General features: G+C 44.4%; 1 protein-coding gene across 3 annotated transcripts in view; it reads right to left on the bottom strand.

Moving 5' to 3' along the window:
* Window positions 1-24,999, bottom strand: part of PECAM1 (platelet and endothelial cell adhesion molecule 1) — a 51,029-nt gene that overhangs the window by 22,193 nt on the left and 3,837 nt on the right. For all 3 annotated transcript variants that reach the window (XR_013996942.1, XM_081109062.1, XM_081109061.1), the window contains exons 3-12: window positions 21,084-21,377; window positions 16,959-17,264; window positions 14,760-15,035; window positions 9,923-10,165; window positions 7,953-8,228; window positions 6,088-6,375; window positions 5,395-5,502; window positions 3,965-3,992; window positions 3,139-3,212; window positions 176-229 (exon numbers count right to left, since the gene is read on the bottom strand). Coding sequence is in view for 2 of the 3 variants with exons in the window: in XM_081109062.1 (XP_080965188.1) it covers window positions 176-229; window positions 3,139-3,212; window positions 3,965-3,992; window positions 5,395-5,502; window positions 6,088-6,375; window positions 7,953-8,228; window positions 9,923-10,165; window positions 14,760-15,035; window positions 16,959-17,264; window positions 21,084-21,377 (1,947 nt within the window). In the remaining variant the exon portion in view is untranslated. The remainder of the gene's footprint in view (window positions 1-175; window positions 230-3,138; window positions 3,213-3,964; window positions 3,993-5,394; window positions 5,503-6,087; window positions 6,376-7,952; window positions 8,229-9,922; window positions 10,166-14,759; window positions 15,036-16,958; window positions 17,265-21,083; window positions 21,378-24,999) is intronic.

Consider the following 24,999-nt stretch of genomic DNA (forward strand, 5'->3'; position numbering starts at 1 on the left):
TAGAGATGTCTTTGGAGAAAGTCTCCATTTTACTTATCAGCCGCTGACAGGGTCATTAAGAGAGGTGGGGAAATACCCACCCACAGGTATTAACAGTTTTAGTTCTTCTCCTAGGGGTCTTTTTTCATGTAAAGGTTTCTAATTTTTTAAAAAACCCACTACATTATATAATTACCTTTCTTTTCTTTTACTGGGTTTGTTTCATGGTTTCCAATATCTTCATCGTAACCTAGTTTGGAAAATAACAATTAGGATGGGTGTCAGCGGAAATTCTAGTTTTCTATACGTAACTTTTCCTCCCTCCTTCCCCCCTCCCACTTCCCCCTCCCCCAACAGTGTCTCTGGGTTCTGGATCCCCTCCTGGTCTCCCTGGGGCCCCATCCAACCCCTGTGTGGTCTCTCCCTAACACCGTGGGATGGCCGCCATCCCGGGGAGGGACACTTCTGCTTGTGAATGGTTTAAGATTCCGAACTGTCCACTGTGAGCAAGTTCATGAGAATTAAACTTAATTGCAAAAGGGACGGCTCTGTCACCACAACCATGAAGGACACGAGGACACTAACCTCCTCCAGCGGGAGAAGGGGACCCATGAGAACAGGTTTAAAAGGCAGTGGGTGCCTCTAGGCCACCACCTCAGTAGGCAAACAAATGTTTGATTTTTTTTTTTGATTTTGTTAATCTTTATTGTTGAAAGTATTACATATGTCCCCATTTTTTCCTCATTGACCCCCTCTAGCCTGCCCCTGCCCCAGGTTGTTCTTTATTAAAAACAATTCTTCAGAATGTTATAAATAAACTAGTGGCCCGGTGCACAAATTCGTGCACATTGAAAGGAAATTAATTAGAAGAAATATTTTAATATCGCTATTCACCCTTTCTCTATAATAGAAGTGTCAACCAAATTCACGACTGACAATGACAGATGAAAACACACGTGTGCGATTGGCGCCAGCAAGAGCTTTATATGGATTGCGCATATGCGAGTCAACTTAGCCTTTTATATATATATAGAACTAGAGGCCAGGTGCACGGAATCTGTGCGCAGATACAATCCCTAGGCCTGGCCTGCAATCAGGGCCATCTTCCCCAGCTGCCCACAGCCGGCCCTGCCCCCCGCTGCCACTCCCCTCCTGCGGTTCCCCGTTTGCCATTGAGTGATCAGGGCCTGATGGCCAGAGGAAGGGACCAAGAGGTCAGCCTTCCCACCCACTCATAGGCCCTGCCCCTGCCATGGGTTGCCCTCTGTGTGTGGGGTGACTGGTGGGGTGGGGGCCTTGGCCTGGCACCACCCGCATCCCCCACCACCCACCCCTGGTTCCCTGTTCACCATCGGGCAATCAGAGCCTGCCGGATGGGGAAAGGGACCAAAAGGTGGTCAGTGCATCTCATAGTGACTGATTGAGTGGTCATTCTGATTGTTCTGCTGTTAGGGTCAATTTGCATATTACCCTTTTATTATATAAGATAAACTTGCTTAATTAGACCTGCTTTCTGATTTAGCTAAACTTTTTCCAGCCCAGTGAAGTACCCCAACTTCTCTTTCATGTAATTGTCAGCAACAAAGCAGTAAATATCAACATGAAGCAGATTATTATTGTAGATCATGCAGGGAGAACAAAGGGTAAAATATTTAACTGCAGCAGTGTTTGACTATAATCTGCGCAGTGAGAAAACCTGAAGTCATTTTCAAGGTCCACCATTTCTTACTTCTTTTCAGTCAGGTCAAGTTTCTAAGCTTTCTAAATCTCCATTTTCTGGCTAATGAAAAGAAAATAGGATTCCACCAAATCTCCTATTTACCTACTCCAGAACTTCTGTGAGGATCAAATGAGATGAGGCACGGGAAAATGCTTCACAGACATTTGGTTAAAGTGTAACATGTTTTCACCTGGCTATAAAGCAAGTCATGTTCCTGGGCTGAAAAAACTGCAAGGAGGCTAGTCTCTAGGGAGAGGAAGTTGGGCATTGCTACATGGCATCATTACCCAGATGGACACTTAGCATTTTAGGCTTTTATATATATAGATACTATCCCTGACGAACACAAGGCTTTCCATTCTGTATTTGAACTAATTGCTATTGTGATTACCAACATATATTTATAAACTGAAATAATCCATGGAGAGACAACCCAAGAATTGGACTATTTCTTGCATTTTGGATATTTGGGGGAAATTCTATTTTAATATGTCTATATCAACATTTCATTTAAAGTATCTCAGTGTTTCTGTATAGATAATACAATAGCCAGCAGAACCCACCTTCTACCACAAAAAGGTATTTTCTCTATAGCACTGGATTCCTTTTTGCCAAATAGTCACTAAAGTTTTCTGAATGTAGTTTCTTAAGTGATTTATTTGCTCTTTTCTCTTTACTGGAGCATTACTTTTGTTACTACAAATGTTTTTATTTCACTTTTTAAAAGTATATGATTCATTACTAAAAGAATTGCTGGATTCTTAAAACATATCTCTCAAGTATGCATTGTAAAAGGCATATCCTGAAATTTTCTTATTTACATATTTATTTTTATTCTCTTTATATTTAAAAAAAATTTTGTTTCTTTCTTCCTTTCTTTTTCTGTTGTACTTTTCTTCTGAACTTTTTCTTATTTTGTAAGATACTGTTACTGACTTAGAAAAGAACATAGGCATCCTACTCCCAAACCTTCTAAAAAAGAAAGAAAACTGCTCCAAATCTGGCCCAGGACAAAACTTCCTGTGTGATGTAATTACAGTCCCCTCTTTGAGCAATTTTCTCTTAGACTTAAAGGATTAAGAACTCCTGGGATTGGCTACCCAGCCTACTGCGCAGATGCAAACTGCCTCTCTTACAAGGGGAGGGTGATTACGCTCGGACAGTGTTCAAAGTCTTTGAAGATGAGCCTGGATGGGGATTCACAGCATTATCATTATTGTCCTCCTTTCGTTCCTCGGATGTTTAGAAGGTGGTGAAATTAGAGTAAAATGTCCTGCCTTTCTGTTGTTTTGCTTATCAGTTCACCGTTGAGCGGCTGATTAGGTGAAACTGTCCTGCCTGAGGGTGGGGCTTCCCTAGGAACTTATCCCCACCACCTGCTTCTAAGAGGGGTAGCAAGTTGGGAAACCTCTAGCATCTGCAGGAAACTGTGACTGTACCGTAAGGTCTGTTGGCTTCGGTACTGGATCCTGGCATCTTCTCATTGTTGGAGGTCAGAAGTGGTGCTGCCGGCCTTAAAAGGAAATTTGAAAAGAAAAAATATACAACTTTTTTTTGGCTCTAATGTCAAACCAACAAAATAATCAAGGGAAGATCATGAGAAAACCAGGAAGAGATTTCCAAAGCGAGGCCAACTTTATGCTCTCATTTGGAAAACTGACTTTTTCTTTCAGTGAGATTATTTAACAAGCACTTTTTGCTGTTAAGAGGAGTGTCAGGGCCAATGGTTACAGTAACAACAGGAGTCCTTTCCTAAGTGAGCCCCAACCCCCTGAATTCCTCATTCTGTGCTACAAAGCCATTGTTTGCTTGTTTTTGTTCTCTTTTTAAAAATGTTTTCTTTTGTACCCATGCTTTTGGATTTTGAATTTCAAGAACAGTAAAAATAGTACGACTGATATATATATATATATATATATATATATATATATATATATGCCAACTCTATTTTGCAAAGTAGGTAAATTTTAAAAATTCTTTCTACTACCATTGTAATTTCATAAGGAAAAGGGGATTTCACACATAATAGTGTAGGAAGGATGTGACCTCAGAATAAAGCTATGTCTTCACAGGAAAGGACAGTTGGCAATCTTTCACTGGGACACACACACACACACACACACACACACCCCTATCTACTCACACCCTTGTTATTCAGAGTTTCCCAAGAACCACTCATCACTTCCTAATGACCAGACTCTCCCTACAGACAAGTCTGTCCGTGCTCACAGAGCAGCTGCCTCTCTTCCCCGGACACACACTGACCTGGACATCTCCACGGGCATCTGCTTGGCTTTAAAAGAGAAAGAGAAAAACCAAAGTCAGTACAAAGTGTCCATGTCTATAACAGACAGGAACCCTCATTTCAACCATATTTGACTTTCTTGAAGATTGGTTAACTATAAAAAGAGAACAGAAAGCCAAATATATTTCCACTTTTTAAAAAAGGAAAAACAAATCAAAACAAAAAAAACAGGCCTTCTCTCAAATTTATTCTGAGAGATTTCACATCATTTCATCCAGAAATATGACATTTTGTTGTGTTAGCCAGGAGCTGTTTTCTTTAGTGGAACAAGGTAGAGATGAAGACAATGATACAGGAACCAGATTAGTCAGATAAAAAGGAAACTTTTAAAAAAAATATGGTTTTTTTTTTTTATTGATTACAGAGAGAAGAAGGGAAGAGAGATAGAAACATCAATGATGTGAGAGAATTATTGAGGGTCTGCCTCCTGCATGCCCCCTACTGGGGATGGAGCCCACAACCCAGGCATGTGCCCTGGCTGGGAATCGAACTTCAATCTCCTGGTTCCTGAGTCAATGCTCAACCACTGAGCCATACCAGCCAGGCAAAAGGCAACTTCTTGTTTCAAGACAGTTCCAAAGAGTAAAGGCTACATTAATCCCTGTGCTTTGAATTCCAAGCTGGCCTGGGAACGAGTGTGTCCTCTAGCCTTGTCTGTTCTGCGATGGCCTGGTTCCCTGAGAAGGGGTTTGTTCTGGAACCTGTCTTTTCAGAGGGATTTCCTGTTCTAGAAAAAAAAACAAGGCCCCTTCTTATCTAATCTGTACCCTTCCCAAGCAGCAGCACCAAAGCTCCAACAAAAACCATCTTATCCCACACAAATCTTGGCAGAATGTACTGGTGCTGGGCCCTTTTCCTTGAGTCCTGGCTAACTGGCTGTGATGCCAGAGTATCGACAGGTGGTCCTGGCTTCCCTTCCAGGTTCCATGTGTAGCTAACCTCAAGCACAGGGTAGAAATCACGGCATAACAGACAGATTAATTGGGGGGCATTCAGTGTATGTGGGGGTGTCTCCAAAACACTCTCACCCCACTCTGCCATCTGCAGGACTAAATGTGGCCAAACCCACAGAGACGGCTTCTTCTGACCATACATAGATGGGACTTCCCCCCGAATTCATTTTTTCTGGGTTGCCCAACTAGGAAAGCAACCACTTTCCTTTATGCCTAGCGAAATCCAAGGGCAGTAAAAGCTCCACACCCACCAAAGCCAAGATCTTTGGTTATCAAGGTGACACCCCAAGGAGAAGAACAACTGTGGTCAGTTACATCTCCTGAGCTCCTGCTGGGGCAGAGCACAGCCGCCCCTAAGGCTGCATGAAGCCCCTCACATCCACGGCAGTTTCCTGGCAAGAGCAACCTGTCAGAAGGCAATGAAGAACTGTGCTCACCCTTGGCTTTCTTCCAAAAATAGTATCTGGCCCCAACTGCCAAGATGGCAATTATCACTGCGATGACAACCACTGCAATAACTCCTTTCTTCCATGGGGCAAGAAAGACTGGAAATAAGAAAAATTAAAATAGTTTTTTTTCTCTGCCAGCAAGAAACAATATTAGCCTTAAGCAACAAATAAGACTGATTTGAAGCTTCTGTAATCGCATCTTATACCAAGCATCTACCTCTGAGGGATTCTGTGTTCAGAGTTGGTGCAGAAATGATTGTTCTTCCTACGGAGTCAGCATCATCTTAAAGAACTAGAGGACTAACGTAGCCTTTCTGGGTCTGTGTGGTCCTCCTCCTTCTCTAGGAAACCACCTCTTTATTCACATAGGTGGGCTCCTCTAACCCTCTCTGTTCTGCATGACCCAATCCCCATGGCCACGGGTGGCTCATGGGGAGATGTTTGACCTAAGGTGGGCCATTTGCTACCTCTCCACCTAGAATTTGGAATTACAACTGTGTGAAATACTTCCAATTCCTTGTAATACTTCCAATTCCTCTTTTATATTTAATTTGAGGACATTGGTCTCGTTGCCCTCAGTAGTAAGCACTGAACCCCACCCACTTCCTCTCACAAATGGTGAGCTCGCTGGCCTCACCCTTGGTGGCCACATTCCATCTCACTGTGGAGACCGTGACTCACCTCTGACAGTCAGTAAGTTGCTTTGGGGGATATTTTTGGCAGGGTTGGCTCTGTTGGAGGCCGTGCAGTAATACTGTCCCCCCTGTTCCGTGCCAGCTGGTGACTTGTACCACATGGCCTGGGTTTCATTCGAGATTTTTACATAGAAGGGCCTGACATCCTCTTCTCTGTAAAACTTGTAGGTGATTGGACCAGATGCTTTGTTCACGAAGCATCGAAGCACAAGATCATCCCCAGACTCCACTTGTTTATTATTCAGGATAGCGAGCTTGACCTCAACCACCGGAGCTGAAAAGCAGGAAAAGGATTAGCACTGAGAAAAGACAGGAGGTTGGGGATTGAGGGGTGAAGATCATGACACCGCCACTGCTCATGGCTAGCCTCCACCTACACCGTGACTCAGACTTGGATTTTGTCTCTCCTCTTAGCCACATTCTTCAGTCCCTCCCCCAGTTAGTCCAGCAGGGCAGCAACAGGGGCCTCCTGTCCTCATGTGTTGATTAAACACGATGTTTCACTTACCACCCCAAGGATTACTGACTACTCAGCTTGACTATACCCATTTCCTTATGTGTTCTGTGGAGGTCTATTCCGCATGAGTCTGTGCATGTGCACCAGTGTGAGTATGTGTGTGTGTGCGCGAGTGTGTGGTTTCTTTGCTTACAAAGATACATGGCATTTCCAGCGCTAAATAACAAGTAACTTAAAAACAAAGAATATGTCTTTTTTTAATATGCCCTAAAGCATTAGTTGCTTCATGTATATGGATGTTAATTTGAAAAGTATGGCTATTCTTAGACCATTTATTAATAGTAGCAGGAATCTCTATCCAACTCAAGATGTCCACATGGCACATGTAGATAAAAGTTATTAAGCCAGAAGAAAGAGGAGGAAGAGAAGGGAGGCTTATATGATTTTTACAACAGGATGCAGACTATCTCAGAGATGCAGGCAATGGCACTCCTAAGGCTGAGAGACACAGATAGAGACTCAAGGAAAGATATCCACACAGGACAATGGGTATATGAGTCCTAAGCCATTGTCAGCATGTCCTGTGAGACTACAGCCTGCAGCTCTAATGACAGGTTCTCACATGACGTTGCCTGACAAGGGTCAACCACAGAGAAGAGCTCTGGTCAACAACGCAGATGACTGGCAGTTCACCTAAAAAGGAGCAAATGCTAAGAGAGCCCAAAGCACAACTTTAGAGTTTCCTGAAGTCAGGATACTTCACTCTTATGTTCACTTGAAAGGTTCTGAAAAGAGAGGGCACTGGCCACACCAATAGCCCCCAGATATTTTCTGGCTCCATTGACCTGGGTGTGTCCTGCTTGGTTACATATTATATTTATGGACTTGGCATAACATAAGTACCACCCACTTCTCTTGTCCACACCATCCCTGTGTAATCCGAAACCTTTGAAAATGTGACCTAAAGCCCACACCCCACATAACTTTTTTTTAAATCCTCACCTGAGGATATGTTTAGAGAGAAGAAGAAGAGGAGGAGGAGAAAGAGGAGGAGGAGGAAGAGGAGGAAGAGGAGGAGGAGGAGGAGGAGGAGGAGGAGGAGGAGGAGGAGGAGGAGGAGGAGGAAGAGGAGGAGGAAGAAGAAGAAGAAGAAGAAAGAGAGAGAGAGAGAGAGAGAGAGAGAGAGAGAGAGAGAGAGAGAAATATCTTTATGAAAGAGAAACATCTCCTGGTTGCCTCCCATATACACCTTGACCACGGATCAAACCCAAAACCCAAGTATGTACCCTGACTGGGAATTGAACCCGCTACTTTTTGGTGTATGTGATGACACTCCAACCAACTGAGCCACCCGGCCAAGGCCCCTGATTTCTTCTCATAGCACAGCAACTTACCTATCACCTTGACCACCAGAGGTTCACTGAACATTGCAGAGGAGGAATGGCAATTATCTGCCAGACACTGGTATATGGTGTCTTCTGTGGGGTTGTCTTTGAATACTGCGGGCTCATTTGAGCCTACGGTGTAATTCTCCACAATGTTACTTGCTTTCAAAAGGTGATAAGAAATAGGCATGGTTCCATTTATGGATTGGCAATGGACTTCTATGGTCTGTCCTTTTATCACCTCAGACGTGGAGTCATAAAAAATCCTGGGCCTGGAGAGCATTTCTAGAAGGACACAGAGAGAAACAATCTGAAGCAACACATCCCACCCAAGGGATTCTTTCTCCAAACTCTGGGCTTCACTCTCTCTGTCATTACTGTGATTTTAAGTGCCTGCCTGCCTCAACTACCTATACAGGCCTCCTTTAAAATGGCAGGGAGTGTGTGTGTGTGTGTGTGTGTGTGTGTGTGTGTGTGTGTGTTGAGGAGACAGAGGGAAAGGGAATGAATGCTATAAATAAAAGATGATATAAATTCAAGAAAAACATACACCCCTCTAAATACATGTTTATAGTTTCATGCATGCACATCCATATTCGGTTATTTTCTTTTTCTTTTTTTTTTTATATTGAGAAAGAATGCACACAGGAAAAGTATTAAAAACACAAAAACGAGAGCATTATGCTAAGTAAAATAAGCCAGTCAGAGAAGGATAAGTATCACATGATCTCACTCATTTGTGGAATATAATGAACAATGTAAACTGATGAACAAAAATAGATCCAGAGACACAGAAACATCGAATAGACCGTCAAACCTCAGAGGGAAGGCAGGGGAGGGTCGGGGGGAGGAGGGGTAAGAGATCAACCAAAGGACTTGTATGCATGCATATAAGCATAACCAATGGACACAGACAGTAGGGGAGTAAGGGCATGTGCTGGGGGGGTGGGAGCTGTCGGGGAGAGGTAATGGGGGGGGAAAAGGAGACACATGTAATACTTTCAACAATAAAGAATTTAAATTAAAAACAAAACACAAAACCAAGAACACAAACAGAATATCTTTTCAAACAAATTCTCAGTGCCTCAGCCACTCCTGATTGGAAATCGCATGCCTCCCAAAACAAGAATCCTACTAGGTCATTACTTAGAAGTTAGCTTAGTCATAAAGCTTCTACAATGAAATGATCTCCTCCAAAGAACAACAAAAAGAACTAAAATGGAATGACCCACATTTGTGTCTTGCATTATTTCCTTTTGAGTTAGATGACTAGAGGATCCACAGTAGGCTGAGATCCTGGTTCGGTTCAGACTGAGATCTTGGTTGGAGAAACCATAGCCACAGATTAAACTGAAAGACCATGGCTAAATAATGACAGTGGCAGTGACAGCTTGACCAGAGTTCATTTGGAACCCCTCTACTCAAGGTGTGGCCCAGGGCCCAGCGGAGCCAGCATCCTCAAGGCGCTAGAAAGAGATGTGGAATCTGGCCCCATCCTGACCTACACTGTAACCAGGTTTTGCACATTCATCAAGTCTAAGACACGCAGCTCTAGGTGGTCTCAGTACCCACATTCTGCCCACCAGAAGTCCTAGACCTTCTGGTCAGCCAGGATAGGGATTAAAAACTGGAGCTTCGGCCTTAAAGTTTAGTGTTGACTAAACAGTGTTTCTTGCTGGAACTTATGGGTAGGTGCCTGCTCCAGCAGCCAGAATCCTGCCAATTCAGAGGCCACATCATCAGCCTGCAGCCACCATAAAGCCATGAAAATGCTTTTAGCCAACAATATTTCCTTTGTATCGCCCCTCTCCTGTACTCTAAGCAGAAATACTACTTGCTTCTGTCCGGTCTCTTGATTTCACTCATCTCCCTTTCCCTCGAGTTCTTATCCTGCCTCAGTCTGATCTGCCTTCAGATCGGAGAGGGTGGCAACTTCCCTTTTCCCACTCAGGACTCTGAGCCAGCAAGGACGTACTCACCACACACGGTTATCAGGACTTCGTTGCTTTTTTTGATCACCTTGCCCATGCCTGCGACACAGGTGTAGTTCCCACTGTCCCATTTTGAGACTATCTTGGTGAAATTTTGAGCCCGTGACACATTCATGTCTCCCTTCTGGATGGCGAAGTCGACTGTATGTGGGACGGAGCACCACAGGTTCAGGCTGCCACCCTCGTCCAGATGTGTGGCGGAAGATTCCAGCTTGGGTTTGGGAAACAGCTCTGAAAAACCAGTGAGTGGGAATGGAGTGAGACGTTTCTGGGAACCCCTCCCAAACCCCCTTCACAGAGAGTCCCTGGCCCAGCTGCTTTTGGCAGAACCAACTCCCAACTTCCTTCACAAAGGTTTCCTTTGCCTCTCAAGGACCTGATAATCACGCAATTGAAGAACTGGCAGGTTTGCGTCCCTTGTCAATCCAAATTATTTCATAGACATGGATTAGGAAAGTTTTACAACTTGTAAAGATGCATGCATTTACCTATTTGTTCATTCACTCACACATTTTATTCCTAAGTATTTATTTCAAGCTATTTCTGTGCTGGGCACCTCGGTTGGCCTTGGGGAGACAATAGTGAGAAAGAAACAGTCCCTGACTTCCGAGCGCTGACGTCTGGTGGGCTACTCAAACACGATGTTTGCAGCAGAGCCCATAGAGGGGCCACTGGACCTAGGCTTGGAGGAAGTCATCCAGGCAAAGAGGGAAAGGGTCATAGGCAGAGGGAACAGCATGTGGAAGACCTGGCAGAAGGTTCAAGCATCTGAAAGTTCAGTTGCCCTGGAACATAGTGGGAGTAGAAGAGGCCAAAGGAGGCCTATGGATCTTGAGGAACCTTGGAAACCACCCAAAGACATATGGATTGCATTCCCACAGCAGTGGGAAGCACGGGGAGTCGGGGTCAGGGGAAGGACACAGATGTGTGTTGTGGGGAGATCTCTGGGAGTAGAATGAATGGGTGATACCTCCTGGGTCAAGTTGTGAGCTACACATCCCATGCCACTTTAAGGAGTTATTAGTACCCTCATTTAGGTTGCATGGCAACAGTAGTAAAGACGGAAGTTGACTTTTAAGAGGCTTTGCCTTATTTATTTATTTTAAATATTGGCCCTTCTGCTTGCTAGCTTTTTTATTAAAGGCCAGTTTGCCTTATTTAAATATTTCCTGAAATAGATCAATATTTCATAGTTATAGTATGTGTTTTATTTTCAGCTACAGGGAAAGTAGTAATTAACTACTTAACCAATGTGAAGACGTGGCTCCTTCATGTAAAGTTTACATTATAAACCAATGCACCCTGATTTCATGAACGAAGGAGTAAGTAATTCTTTTTTTTTTTTTTTCAAATCCTCACTCAAGGATATTTTTCCATTGATTTTTATTTTATTTTATTTTTTAAATATATTTTATTGATTTCTTACAGAGAGAAAGGGAGAGAGAGAGAGAGAGAGAGAGAGAGAGAGAGAGAGAGAGAGTTAGAAACATCGATGAGAGAGAAACATCGATCAGCTGCCTCCTGCACACCCCCCACTGGGGATATGGGCAACCCAGGTACATGCCCTTGACCGGAATTGAACCTGGGACCTTTCAGTCCGCAGGCCGGCGCTCTATCCACTGAGCCAAACCGGTTTCGGCTTCCATTGATTTTTAAAGAGAGTGGAAGAGAGAGGAAAAGACAGAGAGAAATATCGATGTGAGAGAAACACATGGATTGGTTGCCTCCTGCACACACCCTGACCAGGGTCTGGGCTGGGGAGGAGCCTGCAACCGAGATATATGCTCTTGACTAGAACTGAACTCGGGACCCTTCAGTGACTAACGGTCTATTCACTGAGCCAAACCAACGAGGGTGAGGAGTCAGTAATTCTTGAGACTCTCTGCATATTGAGAAAGGGACTGAGTCCCAAAGTTCCTGTTAGGAAAACTTCTTGGGCTTGAGTTTTGAGACTGCAACCAGGAATCAGGAAATCGAATTCTACCTTTGCCTATAAATTTGCCTGCTGTACAGGTTTGGGGGTACAAATCAACATTGTCATCATTGATGTGATCATCATTGTTATGGAAGTGACTTCCATCTAGTCCACAGTGTCTTCCTAGTTTCCTGTACAGGGAATAAAATAAAACTTCAAGTAAGGTGGTGCCCCAATAATTAATCAATATTTTATTAGGGCACATGTCACCCTTCCTTCCATCCATATAGTTGGTGTTGACTCCTCACCTGAGCCGGTTTTCATAGCTCTAGGTTAGGAGTGGGGAAAAGGAACCAAAGAAATTGACATCCTAAAGTGCCTTACAATCTCATTGGGCAGATTCCAAACAAATGTGAAAAAGTGACTTAGATTTAAAAAAAAAATCCCAAAGCAATGACTTTACATTTAAAAATATGTAAACAAGAAGGTCAAAAATAGAAACCATGTTGCTGAGACGGGTCCAAGGCGGTTTACAATTAGGAAGGAAATGTTAGGGAACAGTCTACTTGCAAAGGAGATAATGGAAACAGACTGGCAGAGCCATGGCGTGGACTAAGAAGGATCAGTCTTTTATTCACTCATGAACAGACATTCATGGAGCTCCTAATGTGCCAGGTTCTAAGCATCAATGATTTACGATGAATTGAGCCCACAGACCTGGTCGTTCAAGAGCTCACACCAGGGGGTGAAGACAGATGCTAAATCTTTGCAGCGACTGTTGACTTCAAGGTATGAGCAGAGGGTAATGGGACCTGAGGTGTGACCGTGGGACTCTGCCTGGGGGAGCCTGGATTGAGATTTGGGGCTTAGTCCTTAAGGACAACAGAAGTTTTTCAGTGGCCAAGGAGAAAGAATAAGCTGAGTGGGGAGAGATGCTTGGAAGAGGGTGGGGTCAAAGTGAAGGATCATGGCCCTACAGGAGTCGAAGCCCAGGAATAGTTATGGCAAATAGGGGCCATCTTACGAGGGCTTCTTCTGCAGCTGCCTGAAGGATGAATTGGGACAGAGATGCTCATGGAGAGCCCTGGTGTGAGGCCAGTGTTAGGCTGTGATTGTAGAGCTGAGAAAGACAGGACAACAGTGACAGACCTGTCAGCACTTGGTTACAGATTGGGTCTGAAAAGATAGACAGTGGGGGGTGGAAGAAACCTTTTTTCTATCCAAAGACAAACGACAAATCCAATGATTTTTATGTTCACAAAATTATTTTGAGCCTCAAATATTACTGTATAGAGCTATTTGCAGTGAGGCTTGATAGTAACAGGGACATGGAAAACCAGATGCATTAAGTGGGCTTGCAGACATTTCCAAAGGCTTGGTAGAATTTGAACATGGGGGTGTCTACCTGCCAGTCCTGAGGTGCTGGGTCAGTGCCACATGGAAAGGAGGGAGCTCAGGCTCACAGTGCAGGCAGGCTGAGGGCATGAAAGGACAGACCGAGCATAACACTTGGCTTTCCTGGGCCATGGAGACTAATCTACCAAATGACTTGTATGCCCCACACGACACACACATCTGGATGTGGGTGATCAGCTACAATAGTAACTTATGGTCCAACGATGCTGTATGCTTTCCTAAAGTAGCCTGGCCCAAGGGAGAAGGATGCTTCTCTAACTGGTGAAACAATCCATATGTTCACCACTTGGTCCCTGTTGCTCTCATGGCAATAGGCCAAGCCTTTATTTACTTCCTCATTGTATTGCATTCTAAAGGTTTGTTTATGTCTGCGAATTCTTCAAGGGCAAAGTTGGACTTTAGGCAGCTCTCTATCCCCAACAGGTTGCCCAAAAAAACAGAAGGTGCTCAATATATGTTGAATACTTTTCTCTAATGAAGTAAGACATGTCTTATCCAGTGAAAAACATCATGTGCCTCATAATATTTGTTATTATCAATAATAAACTAAATTGCTAGCACACACTATAGACCAGCAGGATCCAGCACACATGCCAATCACCTAGTTGGGGTGTTGGCAGCCTACCTATGATACTGGGGGACTGTTGCTGCGACACTCAATGCTCATCACATAGGAGGCTTTCAGTAAATGAGTGAACAGACGAAGAAATGAATGAACACCTTCCCTTGGGAACGAAGAAGTGCTGACTCTCGAGAATAAAATAAACATCTGCTCGTGACATCAGAAAGAAAAAGAAAAGAAATGCTGACTCTCTCTGTTCTCTGAGACACTTTCATCCTATATTCATATGTTCATGCAACAAATAAGTTTTGAATTCCTACTGTGTGCCAGGCACTGTATAAAATAGGTAATGTTCCTGCTCTCATCAGCTTACACTCTAGATTCCACATCCATAAAACTGGAATCATATCACAGATCTCATAGCATTGTTATGATCATGAAATCTGAAGGTAGGCAAGCCAGTCACACAGTGCTCAACAAAGAGGATCTGTTACCATTTGTGAGTTTGCTAATGCTTTTGCACGCCTGACCCTGTCATAGGGCCTGTCTGGTACTCTAGCACAGTGCTTGGCACAGAGGAAAGGTAAATGTGCTCTAATAATAGAAACACTAGCTAACATTCACTGGGTCCTCTTGGTGAGCTCTGTCATCTCATAGATTTGTGGCAAAGAGGCACTCGGTAAGTCACCCAAGGTCACAGAAGTGGTGAGTGGCAAGGTTGGGATCTGATGCCAGAATCTGCACCCTCAACCACCACAGCTAACTGCTTACTGGCTCTGCATTGACTTTTTCCTCATGGGCACACCCCCCACGCGAGTGCATTCATTCGGATAAGCAGGGGTAGAAATATCAGCATCACTGGCCATCCCAGATTCCAGCACAGTCGCTTCTTGAGCCTGCAATAGGCGGACACCCTCCAGGAGCACCCCTACCTGTGATGTTGACCACGATGCTGCTGACCTTGGAGATCTGGCTGGTTTCCACTTTGCACGTGTAGTTGCCGTTCTCCTTCATTGTGGCCATCACTGAGTAGGTGGCCTCATTGCCCTGCTTGCTGTGCCCCACAATGGTCTTGTCCCTCTGGATGATGATTTCTGGAAATGCCTGGACCATGGGCGTCACCTGAATGATGCACTTAATGTGCAGCTGGTCTCCTTCGATGATCACCCCCGCGGGGTGGACGTAGAACTGGGGATTGGAGAAGGATTCTACAAGAAGAGGACAAGCCGGTTGGACTCAGGTTCAAGCCTGGGTGAGGGAAAGGGGCACTTTCTCCTCTTCTCTGCTCTTTTTGTTGCCAACCACTATTTTTCCTTATTAATTAAAAACAAACAAACTCAACCTGTCTTCTCAAACAACTTTGAGTTGGCTGCTCTGAAGCAGGGTCCCTCCCTTCTCGCTCATTCTTGCATCTTCAAACTTCTTCTTAACTGCAATTCTCTAACTTTCTTGAGCTTCCCAAAGGCTAAACCATCTTCTCTAAATCTAATCTGCAGAACCTTCTTCAAATAACCTCAGAAATAAAGAGTCATTAGAAACAGACTCTTCCCTCGCCCACCAAGGATTATCTAGGTTCCTCTTGCACTATTTCACACAACTCTGGGATTTCAGCATAAACAGTCCATAGCTTTCAAAAATGACAATCGTGTAGACAGTGCTATTTCATGAAAATAAATATTTAAATAACCAGATGCAAAAATAGTGTATTCTACTCCTTTCTTTAAAATGTTGGTTGTAACTGACTGAATTGATTTCATGGCTCACAGTTTGAAAACACCGTCTTAATAAAATATGTGTCAGACACCAGGGTGAGGAATCTCCAGGAGACAGAAAGAAAAGCAGGGCTAGGCCTTCGCTCCTGCTAAAAAAAATAGCAGATCACAGAGAGTATGTACAGATAGGGTTGTTAAAAATGCCAAAAGTAGCCCAGGCTGGTTTGGCTCAGTGGATAGAGCGTCAGCCTGTGTACTGAAGAGTCCCGGGTTTGATTCCTCTCAAGGGCACATGCCTGGGTTGCAGGCTCGATCTCCAGTAGGGGGCGTGCAGGAGGCAGCCAATCAATGATTCTCTCTCATTATTGATGATTCTATCCCTCTCTCCTTCTCCCTTCCTCTCTAAAATCAATTAAAAATATTTTTTAAAATGCCAAAAGTGATATTAATATTTTCATATTCATTAGCTTTTTAACTATAAAGCCATTTAAATTCACAAAAGAAAGCTAACATTTAAAAACATAATCTTTCCTGAATAAAGGTCCAAAAAGGGAGAGCATCTCTCAGGACCTTCAGCCAGTGCCCCCTGGGGTAGCTCACTAATAACTGAAGGGTTTTTTCTTATGCTCAGATTAACTCCAGATGCACCAGAGACCTAAATGCGGAGGGGGGGGGGGGAGGGGCGGGGGGGGAGATATAACACATTTAAACCACAGAAACAGTAAGAGAAAATATCAATGCATTTTTTTTCTTTCATAATCTTGGAGTATGGAGGAACTTTAGGTGTGAATCACAAAACTGAGATATCATAAGGAAGGAAGATGGATACATTTGATTAACTAAATGTTAAAGGTTTTGCATTAAAAAAATCATATAAAGAAGCTCTAAAACTAAAAGAATTGTAGATTGACTGAAATGACAAGTGGATTGAGCAAAAAGGGATTAAGACAATTAAGACTCACACTAAGGCAGCGGAAGGACTCAGAACATGTGACATTCCTTAAATAAAAATGTATTAACTTTTTAAAAAATCATACAATAAAAACAATGATAGCCCTGGCCAGTGTGACTCAGTTGGTTGGGCATCGTCCTGTGCACCAGAGGGTTGCCAGTTCAATTCCTGGTCAGGGCCCATGCCCAGTTGCAACCTTAATCCCCAGTGAGAGGCCTGCAGAAGGCAGCCAATCAATGATTCTCTCTCATCATTGATATTTCTATCTCTCACTTCCTCTCTAAAACCAAGAAAAAAATTTTTTTTAAGTTTGAAAACTATGGACCTAACATGATTTTGAACAGTCTTGAGAAGAGCAGCCCAACCAGAAGTCCTCAGCCCCTTTCCAATCCTGGGCTCTTTCTCCTGGTACCAAACCAGCAAGCCAGAAAGAATGAAAAAAAAAAGAGAGAGAACAGGACTCTCACCCCTCACGGTGACCAGATCGCTCCTGGTGGTCGAAGAGGTCTCCAGGTGCCTCCCAGAAATGATGCTGGCTTGACAGAGGAAATAGATCACACGGTCCTGTTCCTCCACTGTGAAGTCCAGCGTCACAAAATTCTGGTGCTGAGAGGATTTTTCTCTTTTTTGCTTGATACCTTTTGTGTCTAGTTCGACTTTTTCAACTATGAAATGTACTGGGGCCTTTTCGTTGGGGACAGAACAATTGACGATCACGACTCCGCCCTCTATCGCCTCCTTCTTGTCCAGGGTCACTCTGGGACTGGACACTCCTTTAGGGAAAGAGAAAGTCCATTAGTATTAGTTTGATTGAATGGTACAAGTGAGTCATTGTGGTTGACCCATCTAAGAGTTCTTTTCTTGCCTGGCCAGTGTGACTCGGTGGCTGGGTGCCAACCTATGAACCAGGAGGTCACAGTTTGATTTCCAATCAGGGAACACGCCCAGGTTTTGGGCTCGATCCCCAGTGTGGGGTGTGCAGGAGGTAGCCAATCATTGATGTTTCTCTCTCTCTCCTCTCTTCCTCTCTGAAATCAATAAAAATATATTTTTTTAAATAATAAGAGTTCTTTTTTTTTTATTCCCAGAACACCCAGTGCTACCTACCAGGTAATTATTGAGCATGTATGTGTCCAGCACTACACCAGGTACTTTGAAAAGTACAAAATATGTTGAAGATGTGGTTGGTGCTTTCAACCTTTATAATCCCATTGGGAAAACAAGTCTCCCCAAGTGAAACAGTTAAAAACAAAACAGCCCAGCCAGTATTCATTAGTATTTCTGTGGTTGTTGTTATACTTTATTGAATGCCAGTTGCAAGTTAGGTTGACTCTATATTCATTCTCATAATAAACCTCCAGGGTGGGCATAAAAGATAAAGTTATGCCCATTTTACAGATGAAGAAGGTGAAGCTCAGGGAGGTTCAAGGCTCATAGTTATCAAGCCCCCAGAGTGGAGATTCGACCCTAGGTCTGTCTGACTCCAAAGCCAGAGGTGTGGGTATAGGAGGGGAGGGAAAGGGGATTGTGCGTGGCCTCCCGTAAAAAAGCAAAGCTGAAAATAACTGAGCATCAGAGGGTGCTGCAGAGACAATGCGTGATGGAGAAGTCAGGAGAGGAGGAGGGTCTCTTTGCCTGGGGGTTCAGAGAAAATGCTAGAAAGAAACAGGGTCTGAGGGGAATCTTGGAGGAAGGGTGTTATTTGGGCAGATGTTGTGGGATGGGGGCTAAGAACCGGATTTCAGGGTATACGCGCACATGGGCAACTGCTCGGGCTGAGGTGTGTGAGTGGAGGGTCTAGAACAGAGAAAGGGGTGGAGAGAAAGATACATCGAGTAGTAAACCAGGTCAGATTAGGGGGAGCTGGGAGAACCTGGCTGAGATTAGATGTCCTGTCCAGGCCCCATAGTCTGGTGGTCATGAACTTCATCTTGGAGTCAGACTTGCTTGCATCCTAAACCTGACTCTTCCTGGATGTGCCACCTCACCCAATCACTTATGACTCTTACGAATTTTGTTGTTGTTTGTTAATTCTCACCCAAGAATATTTTTTTCAATAATTTTTAGAGAGAATGGAAGGGAGGGGGAGAGACAGAGAGAGAAAAACATCGATGTGAGAGAGACACATCGATTGGTTGCCTCCTGCATGTGCCCCGACCAGTGCTGGGGATTGAACCTGCAACTCAGGTATCTACCCTTGACCAGAATTGAACCCATGACCCTTCAGCCCCCTTCAGTCCACGGGCCGACACTCTAATTACTGAGCAAACTGGCTAGAGTGATCTTTTTTTTGGGGGGGGACCCAACAGGTTTGGAGATGGAGGGCTATCTGCTTGGGAAGAAGACCTGAACTGTATTCATACCACTACTGTTACCTGTGGTGTAACTGTTATGAAGGAGCTCCCCACAGGAAGGGACCATGTCTTACTCACTGCTGGATGCTGGGCCTGGCTCAGAGTAAAAACTCAATAAATGTTTAATGAAGACCTATCATAATAACCACGGCTTAGAGGTCAACTTTAGAGTCAGATAGATCTTGGTTCTAACTCTAGCTTTGCCTTGGATGAAGTGCGAAACTCAACCTCTCTGAGCCGCAGGGTACACTCCTGTAAGCGGGAGGAACTACGCTTCTCTCCCAGTGCTACTGCAGGGGTTAAATGAAATGTGTGTCAAGCACTTATAAGCACTTATCTCATGGGAGGCTAATAAATGGTAGTTCTTATTACCAGAACTAATGATAGTCTGAATGACTGTCCTGATCACAAAAGCACAAAAATGCAGAAATGAATTATGGCAGCAGCTGTCAGAAAGCATGGGGCTGAATTTACTAACTCTGTCCATTCAATCATCCAAGTTTTAAGAAAAAGTACCCTAATTTTCTAAAGCCCGCCAGCACATTTCTCTCCAACAAACACTTCCAAAACTCTTGATCTACCACTCTTTCCTCGTCACTAATGTAAATGCCCAGACATGTTGGTTCCTCCCCTGTCCTCAGTGGAGATGAAGAAGGGCTGGTTTGCATTTCTGTGGCTGTTGCCCCTGGTGACACAAAGAGATGCCTGACACCTATGGAGGAACTGGCTTGGAGGAGGATGCTGTCATGTTCTCCCATGTGAGTCTCAAAGACTGACAAGAAAGTGGTCAGAGCCCGGCTGGTGTTGCTCAGTGGTTGAGCGTCTACCTATGAACCAGGAGGTCATGGTTCGATTCCCAGCCAGGGCACATCAATTTTAAAAATTTAAATAAAGAAAAAAAGAAAAGAAAGTGATCAGAGATTGCATACTTATAAAAGGAAAATGCCACCAGACCCTTGCCCACTGGTTCTTCCTGCTTCCTGTTTGCTGTAAGGGTTATTTTTTTCTAAGGATGGCCTGACCCAGTACCTCATACATGATAGGCCATTCATTCATTCAATACTTGGTTACTGAGCACACTTCATTCACTATTCATTTAATCCTTAAAGCAAAATAATCCTTCAAGATCAGTAACTAGTTATCTCTATTTTAGGGACAGGAAACGTGTCAGTAACTAGTTATCTCTATTTTAGGGACAGGAAATGAAGATCCCAAAAGGTTGGGCATTCTGCTGGGATACTCCCCTCTTTCTCAGCCTCCGCTCTTTCACGCTGATACCACGTGTCCTTTGTGCCACTTCACCATCAAGCAAACTCTTACATGATCTTCTGGATCTGGACCCAATGTCCCTCCCTCCAGGAAGACATCTCGAAGTCCTCTAGGCAGAATTATTTCCTCCCACCTTTGTGCTCCCAAGGCACTCAGATCTTATAGCTATTGGACTGTAATTATCTGTGTAAATGTCTTCCTTCCCCACCAGACTGCAACTACCTCTGGAGCTGGGGCTTGCCTGATGCAAGATTCTTTGTTTGAGATACAAAAATAGACCAAATACCACCTCTTTTCTCATGCTCTTACAGTCCAGAAAAGCAGACACATGAGTGAGAAATAGTTGCAATATCGAGTAAAAGAGTAAATGCCATTTATTGGGAACTCATTATGTGCTAGTATTAGGCTAAGCCCTTTACCCACAGGTATCTTTTAATCCTCTCAAAATTCCCTGAGCTGGGTATTATTATTATCTTCATTTCACTGATGAGAATTTTAAAGTTTAGAGAGGTTCAGAGACTTGCCCAGATTGGAATCCAGGCAGACTGACTACAGAATCCAGTGTCAAACCTTGACTCAATGACCTTTATACAAATGCCATTGAATGTAGAGAGCATAAGAGCTTCGAGGACTCTGGGGGAGATCAATTTTGTCTGGAAATGTGTCAGAGAAAAGATCACTGAGCTGAGTCTTCAAGGAGAAATAGTAATTCACGAGGAGATGAGATGAAGAAGGGTATTCCTGGAAGAGGGAACAGCATGTGCAAAGGCAAGATGGTGATAAATAGTCAGGCATGTTGGGGCCATGTCTAATGCCTACATTTTCGGGTTAGGAAAATGCCAGGCAGATGAGTGAGAAAGGTGATGGGCGAGCAGGTAGGCCTAGTGTTACTACGCATTCAATCACTGTTCTTGCTCCTGCATGTGTTAGCTTCATCTGCCTGAGCTACGTTCAATTCCAGGGACTCACCTCTCACCATCACTTCGTACTCTGATGTGGTTTTCACCTTGTTGTTCAGAATCACAGTGCATTTGTATATCCCTGCATGGTAGACCCGGGCTTGGGGGATGAAATAACTCTCTGTGCTCTTCATGGAGGAGACGTTGTAAAACTGCTCGTCATTCTTATAGAACAGCAGCTGGTGCTGCGGCCGGACGTGAGAAGTGGTGCTGATGTCCACGATGCACTGCAGGGTCAGATTCTCCCCGTTTTGCACCTCCTGCTTTGGCAGGATCACCATGTGGACACTGTTGATGGTAAAAGCTAAATAAGAGGGCAAGAAAGGAAGACTCCTGTTATCTGAGAAACAGCATTGTCCTGGTGACCTTCACCACACTGGGTTGTCATCACCCTACGCAGCCAGGGGTCCCAAATGTCTACAGGGGCCAAGTGGGTAATGACTCTGAGTAGTGGGTCAAGCATGAGGCAGTTGGTACTAAACTGCTCATATTCCACCAAGACAAGTGTGGCAAGTAAGACATGCCCCTGCCCTCACCGGTTTGGCTCAGGGGATAGAATGTCGGCCTGAGGATTGAAAGGGCCCAGGTTCGTTGTGACCACGTCTAATGCCTACATTTTCAGGTTAGGAAAATGCCAGGCAGATGAGTGAGAAAGGTGGTGGGCACATGCTCCGGTCTGGGCTCAATCCCCAGTAGGGGGCATGTAGGAGGCAGTCGATCAATGATTCTCATCATTGATGTTTCTATCTCTCTCTCCCTCTCCCTAACTCTCTCTGAAATCAATACAAATATATTTTTAAAATAAAAATAAATAAAACACATCCCTAAGATATATGCAGCACATGAGCTGCCACACTGTGGCCCCTGGAGGAAGCATAGGATTCAGGCAGACAAGCATGCAAGTTCTGGTTCATCATTTATTATGTGATCTTAGGTGATTAACCTCTCTATGCTCTGCTTCCTCATTGGTAAGATGGGGTAATAATACTTAGTAGGTTGTTGCAAGATTTATTGAGTCTCCTGGATACTCTAACACTCCTTATTTTTAGGCCAAGGAACAGCCACTGAGCTTAAAAGCAGATCACTCAGTTTCAGACAAGCCTTTTGATCATTGTAACCTGACCAACATTTTATCTGCAATTTTCTGACAGACTCTGATTCAGAAAACCACCCAACTAAGCCACTGCTGGATCTCTTACCCTCAGAAAAGGTGTGAGGTAATAAATTGTTGTCTTAAACCACTATGTTTTGGGGTAATTTGTTAAGCAGCAATAGATACCAAATATACCACCCAAACAATTTTCAAAAATATTTACCTGATGATTAAGATAATACAGAAAATAAAAAAATATTAGCTCTTTGTGAATAAACTGCCCAGGAATAACCAAACTGGGTTACAGCCTATAGGTCTCACTATTCACACAACAGAGTGACTGATCACAACCTGGGCTCCCTGGAAGTTCACCAATGGGTGTTAGGAGGCCATGAACCACCTCCACTTGTATGCAAGTGTGCAATTTTACAGAGAGAGGATCCACAGATCTCCTTACAAAACCCAAAAGGTCTAGAACTATTGTGATGGAAGGACAAGGTTGTGAAACAGCCTAAAGAGGTCAGATCTGTCTGGCCAGTGTGGCTCAGTGGTTGAGCATCGACCTATGAATCAAGAGGTCATGGCTCGATTCCCGGTCAGGGTATATGCCTGGTTTGTGGGCTTGATCCCCAATGGGGGTGAGTAGGAGGCAGCTGATCAATGATTCTCTCTTATCATTGAGGTTTCTATCTCCCTCTCCCTTCCTCTCGGAAATCTATATCTATATCTATATCTATATCTATATCTATCGCTCTCTCTCTCTCTCTCTCTCTCTCTCTCTCTATATATATATATATATATATATATATAAATTTTTTTTTTAATGATGTCAGATCTTTTCAGTCTGGGGAGATGAAGGCTGGTGAAGAATCCAAAGTAACAGAGTCACCATAGTACGGTGCCCGTGCCCACAGTGCCAAATCCTCAAACCCACAACCAAGGGGCCTGCTTTCTTCTGCCTTCAGCTACCAATCAGCTGATGCTCCAGGGAAGATGAGACATTATGACTCAGCCAGCCACGTGTCCCTCAACCTGGAAATGACTCAGAAATAAAGGTGGGGGGGAGAGAGGGAGAAGCCACACACTATTGTCTGGAAAATCACCAGGAGCCATGAAGCATGGAGTCCCTGCTGAACTTCAGTGCTCAGCACAGAGCACACTGACCCGTCTGCTCATTTAAATCTGAAATACTATCTCCAAGTTCAGTTGGAGTCTCCTTCAATGAGACATTCACCGAGCACCTGCGCCAGGTGATGGGCTTAAAGGGTGAATACAAAATCATCCTACTGTCATGGACCAGGCCGGCTGGTGGAGGCCCAGATAACTGGAGTACAGAGATGCAAACACCAAGAGGAAGGGCTGCCCAGGAGAGGCCAAGGAAAGTCTGAAGGAAGTGACTCCTGAACCAAGCCTTAACCTGGACAAGAACAGGGGTGCTCAGGCAGGAGAACAGCATGTACCAGGACACAGGGGCATGACGAATCAATGAATCTGGGCACAAACTGTTCCCGGAACCAGAGTGTGGGGCCGGAGGGGCCACGAGAGCCAGGTAGGAGGTGCCAGAATAGAGGGCCTTGCCTGCTGGGCTGACAAGCTGGGTCCTGTCCTGAGAGTGTTTAGGACAGTGATGGCGAACCTTTTGAGCTCGGCGTGTCAGCATTTTGAAAAACCCTAACTTAACTCTGGTGCCATGTCACATATAGAAATTTTTTGATATTTGCAACCATAGTAAAAAAAAGATTTATATTTTTGATATTTATTTTATATATTTAAATGCCATTTAACAAAAAAAATCAACCAAAAAAATGAGTTCGCATGTCACCTCTGACACGCGTGTCATAGGTTCGCCATCACGGGTTTAGGAGAAGGGTGACAGGATGACACTGGAGCTTTAGAAAGATCACTGTGGGCTGGGCAGAGAGACCAGCTTGGACAGGGGTTCAGGCAAAGCTGAGGAGGCCTGAGAGAGGGCAGGAGCAGGGGGAATGAAGGGAAGAGATGGATTTGGGAAATATTGAGCGGACACAAAAGGACTTATTTCGGGGGGGCGGGGGGAGTTTCTAGAACTAGACAGTGGTGATGTTTGCACATTATGAATATACAAAATATCATTAATAAAAAATAAATTTTATGTTATATGTATTTTATTTAAAAAATGTTTAAAGACTTGTATGATCGGATGTGAGGGTTGAGACAAGAGTGGAAAATAAGGTCCTGGATTAGGTACCCAGGAGGATATAGGTGTCTCCGACTAACTCAGAGAATCGCAGAAAGAGGTAAAGGTGAAGAAAAAAGTCAGGTGATGAGACTGGTGTGAGGGACCTGGGAGATGACTAGGAGGAGATGTCACCTACTGGCCCCGCATGATGCTCAGCGGACAGGCCAGGGCTCTGCTAGACCAGCGGAGTATGTGGAGGAGCAGAAGGGGTTGAGCAACTCCAGAGAGGATAAGACCTGTGAGGCTGCAGAGACAAGGGGATGGAGGGAGTTCAAACCCTGGGACAGTCCGAACATCCCCCAGGGTTTGTCAGGGATGTAAGAGAACACCAGGGAAGAGGGTCCAGGAGGCCAAGGAAGGACGCTTATTGCAAAGGCGGCACAGGGCCCCAGAGCTGAGGGCTGGAGTGTTCACAGCGCTGGCATCAGAGGCTCCGGGAGAGGTTTCCAGTGCAAGGCTGGCGGGGGGGCGGGGGGCGGGGGGGGGGGGTGCGCAGTGCCCAGCCAGGTGCTAAGTGAGTGAGTGAGGGCTGACTGAGAGGTGAGGAAGCACAGACAGTGAATATAAACCAGCCTTCAGAGACGGGAACGGATAGAGGGGGTGGGTTGTGTGTGA

This window comes from Myotis nattereri (assembly GCF_964212035.1).
Source record: "Myotis nattereri genome assembly, chromosome: 16".
Classification (NCBI taxonomy): Eukaryota; Metazoa; Chordata; class Mammalia; order Chiroptera; family Vespertilionidae; genus Myotis; species Myotis nattereri.